This window comes from Leiobunum rupestre, chromosome 7 (genome assembly GCF_980474605.1).
Source record: "Leiobunum rupestre chromosome 7, qqLeiRupe1.1.hap1, whole genome shotgun sequence".
In the NCBI taxonomy this organism is placed as follows: Eukaryota; Metazoa; Arthropoda; class Arachnida; order Opiliones; family Sclerosomatidae; genus Leiobunum; species Leiobunum rupestre.
Window position 1 is genome coordinate 27379671 of NC_143390.1, and position 4052 is coordinate 27383722.

The 4052-nt window shown below is 35.9% G+C and overlaps 1 protein-coding gene across 2 annotated transcripts; it reads right to left on the reverse strand.

Annotated features, from left to right (window-relative positions):
* Positions 1 to 2769: 2769 nt before the first annotated feature.
* On the reverse strand, positions 2770 to 3756 carry LOC149935482 (parafibromin-like). Of its 2 annotated transcripts, XM_090153886.1 has the most exons (4): positions 3675 to 3756; positions 3323 to 3539; positions 3159 to 3254; positions 2770 to 3090 (listed from the first exon to the last, which is right to left on the reverse strand). In XM_090153886.1, the coding sequence occupies exons 2-4, from the start codon at positions 3521 to 3523 to the stop codon at positions 2836 to 2838; spliced, it is 552 nt and encodes a 183-aa protein (XP_090010012.1). In that variant the 5' UTR covers positions 3524 to 3539; positions 3675 to 3756; the 3' UTR covers positions 2770 to 2835. The 2 variants fall into 2 exon arrangements, with proteins under 2 accessions (XP_090010012.1, XP_090010011.1); XM_090153885.1 differs by lacking the exon at positions 3675 to 3756 and having other exon boundaries at positions 3323 to 3622.
* Between the last annotated feature and the right edge of the window lie 296 nt (positions 3757 to 4052).

Sequence of the window (4052 nt, forward strand, 5' to 3'; positions counted from 1 at the left end):
AATGTTATATTAAAACTCACTACCTACGTGATTAATGTAGAAACAATTCTATAATGTAGTATTATTTTGAATGTTTTGTTAAAAAATCTAAAGTTTTGAAGTCTAAAATAAAGATATAATATTTAGAAACAATAGCTAGAAGTTTTTAAGTTAAAAAAAGATGTCATATTTTATTTAAGGACAATTGTCTTTTTAAAATCTTGAACGATGATATCTTTATGAAAAAAGCAACCCCCGATTACAAAACCTTTAGGATTGACCCCCAGTTGCATTAGACGTACGTGCGCCATCTATCGACCAAATTTCGAAACTTTAGGGGGGAGGAGGAGAGTGAAAAGTACTCACTCAAAAATGGCCATGCACGGGCCTTGATTAAATAACGTAGGTAGTGTCTCTACTAACTGCCCCCCCCCCTATTTTTGTGACGCAAAAACTGAGTACAAATCGAGGGGCAGGTCACTTCCTTGATTAACGACGCACCCCTCAAATGATTAAATCATATTTAATTATGATTAGAATGTTAAAATCTTATTTAATCATGACTAACATCGTGATTGGAATTATTAGATTGGGATTGGAATGATTAAATTGCAATTGGAATGATTAAATTGCGGTTGGAATGATTACATCACGATTAAAATGATTAAAATCGCGATTGAAATGATTAAAGTGCGGTTGGAATGATTACATCACGATTAAAATGATTAAAATCGCGATTGAAATGATTAAAATCGTGATTAGAAACTACTTTATGTTGGTAACTGTCAGATTCTTCAAGTAGTGATCGATTAAAAAGAGTAGCGAGAAAAGAATTGAAATCCGCAGCTTTTAACGTACAACAACAATTTCTGGAAGAAGTCACGCGAAGAGAAGAAATATCAGTAAGATAATATTGCTTATTTAAAAAGGTCGACAATACTGGATATTTAATAGGACATGTATTAAAGTTCACGTATAAAGGCTGGTTCACACGGCCAGTGTTTTCCTGATTTGCTCTATTTTCTCGTTTTACCACCTTTCCCCGTTGTTCTGGCGCACGGGAAAACGACTGTACACACGGACAAAATTTAACGGATTTTTCCGCCGTCAGCGCTGCCGGTAAACGAGAAAACGGAGAAAAAAATGTTGAAATATCTCTACTTTTTTTCCCGGTTTTCTGAAGCACTTTGAGCTCGACTAATCAGCGAGCGTTTCGCTGTCACGGGATTTTGAAATTCTTTAAAAGTAGGCTTAAGAATTTTTGCGTCTACCACGTGACGGCATAACGCTCGCTGACTGGTCGAGCCCAACGCCCCTCAAAAAAAGGTTATCCGATTTCTCATTCCCCGGCAGCGCTCGCTGTGATAAAATCCGTTAAATTTTGTCCGTGTGTACAGTCGTTTTCCCGTGCGCCAGAACAACGGGGAAAGGTGGTAAAACGAGAAAATAGAGAAAATCAGGAAAACACTGCCCGTGTGAACCAGCCTTTAGTCTGAAAAGGAAAAGAGAGACACTATACCAAAGATTGCAGTTTTGTGTTCTTGGTATTCATGGAACGATGAGGGAGTTTTAAGCGAGGGGTCGAACATTCACCAAAAATGCTTAGGGGATTTCACGCTGGATTTCAAGATTTATTGTTGGATTTCGGTTTTCCTAACTTTTGTCCCGGATTTCGAGATTTCTCGTCGGATTTCGGGATTTCTCAATTTCTCGCTGGATTTAAAGATTTCTTGTCGGATTTCGAGATTTCTCAATTTTTCGATTTCCGGTCGGACTTCTTGACTTCTTACCGGATTTCTAGTTTTTGAAAAAAATTCTGTATCTTGAAAAAATCCATGCTGGATTTCGGATTTCTTGGAAAATGTACAGGATTTCTTTGAATGTCCGACCCCTCGATTCTAAGTCTTGATTAATTAATATTAACTATTATACCCATATACCATTCCTAAGTCAGTCATCAGCCAAGCTTATTTTCGTCTCACACTAAATGATGGAGTCATATCTTGCATTTAATCAATGTTAATAATCAAAATAAATTACCGTTCTTTTAGTTGATTAAACTGGGATTACAATGATTTAAATCTCGATTTAACCGATTATATTGTTTAAATCGTTGTTACAATGATTAGAACGATTAAATCTGATTGGTATTATTATATCACGATTAGAATGATTAGATCGTTATTAGAAAGATTAGGTCACGATTAGAATGATTAAATCGTGATTGGAATGATTAAATCATGATTACACTGATTAAATTCTGATTGGAATGATTAAATCATGATTACACTGATTAAATTCTGATTGGAATGATTAAATCATGATTACACTGATTAAATCGTGATTACACTGATTAAATCGTGATTACACTGATTAAATCGTGATTGCAATGATTAAATCATGATTACACTGATTAAATCGTGATTGCAATGATTAAATCATGATTACACTGATTAAATCGTGATTGGAATGATTAAAACGTGATTGGAATGATTAAATCGTGATTGGAATGATTAAATCGTGATTGGAATGATTAAATCGTGATTGGAATTATTAAATCGTGATTGGAATGATTAAATCGTGATTGGAATGATTAAAACATGATTGGAATGATTAAATCGTGATTACACTGATTAAATCATGATTAGACTGATTAAATCGTGATTGCACTGATTTAATCATTTGACTTTGATTATATCACACCCAAACGAGGAGTGACTTGCCACTCGCTACAAATAAAAGTACAAAGAGCTTGATTCAAGAAAATAATTTATAGTTTTGAAGGGTATCGTAATTAATTTAGTGATATTTTATACAATTTGATTTTCTTTAGCCTGTTAACTAACCTTTTGAATTTCATATTTTTCGGGATTTTTTTAATGAGCAGAATCTCATAATCACACTTAAAACAAATGCGGAAGTAAGTAGTAATAGCATAAATAGAGCTAACGGCATTAGTAATTTCTTATTTTCTTTTAAAATTTTGTCAGCCGCGGTGTTGTTGCTCCACACTAGAGACACTGCGTGAAACGCACCTTCTTTGGTACTGAATCTTTCCTGATCGTAACGATTGTACACAACTGACCGAGGAACTGGTCTGACCGGGGTTGCCTAGTTCAAAATGTACCATAAATTCATGAAATGCTTAATTTTAAGTATTTTTTTATTTCCTTTCTTACTCTGGGAGTTTGAGCTGGTTCAGGAGCAGCTCTATTGCCTCCTTCTTCCCTGACTTTGATTGACTGAAGAAGCGGGAAAATACTTTTGGAAAAATTCTAGGTAGAAACAAGATTTTCAGGTTAGTCTCGCGGTTTACTCTACCAGTTGAATAAATTGTTCTAACTTTTCCAGTGCTTTGAAGTATCGTTGCTCTAGTCCTCCATTGTCTTTCCCTGCTAATGATATCTCTGGTCACATCCACATCATATTCTAATATACCCTGAATATCGGGAATGCCAACTCCAATGTCATCGTCTCCTTTAATGGTCGAACGTTTCTTGGCTAAACGTTTGGCTTTAATAGCTGCTATTTTTTCCACTGACATAGCCTCTGATAAGGATCTAAAATGAAAGGAGATAATATACAGAATCGATGCGACTAACACCTTATTCATTTCGAAAGCTAGACTACGGGAGAACCGTTAGGCCTATCGTTCAATTGACCTTTCTTAAAATTCTTATGGCGCGCGACAATACCTCTGTATTGGAAAGTCTTGCGAGCTTATTTATCTGCATTTTGACTGTACAATGTAGAGGTTTTTCACGCGCTAAATGAAATTTTAAAAAGGACAATAATGTTCTTTTAATACGTGGAAACGAGCTTTCTGAAAAACCATTTAATACTTTTCCTTCGGGCCGGGTCGGGCAGAAATAAATTTTAAATTTTACGGGTCGGGCAAATTTAATTTTTGAAAATTTCGGGTCGGGCCGGGTCGGGCTAATTTTCAATCGGGTCCGGGTCGGGCCGGGTTTTTTATTTTAAAATTAAATGGACCGGGTCGGGCCGGGCCAATTTTAAAAAACCCCCATGCTTTTAAAAAAGGCCCGACCCGACCCGACCCTTACCCGCGACTG

Coding starts and splice junctions, on each gene's coding strand:
- LOC149935482 (XM_090153885.1), bottom strand. CDS start 3,592: ATGAATAAGGTGTTAGTCGCATCGATTCTGTATATTATCTCCTTTCAT. Junction 3,255..3,322: donor TACTTCAAAGCACTGGAAAA/GTTAGAACAATT, acceptor GTTTCTACCTAG/AATTTTTCCAAAAGTATTTT. Junction 3,091..3,158: donor AACCAGCTCAAACTCCCAGA/GTAAGAAAGGAA, acceptor ATTTTGAACTAG/GCAACCCCGGTCAGACCAGT.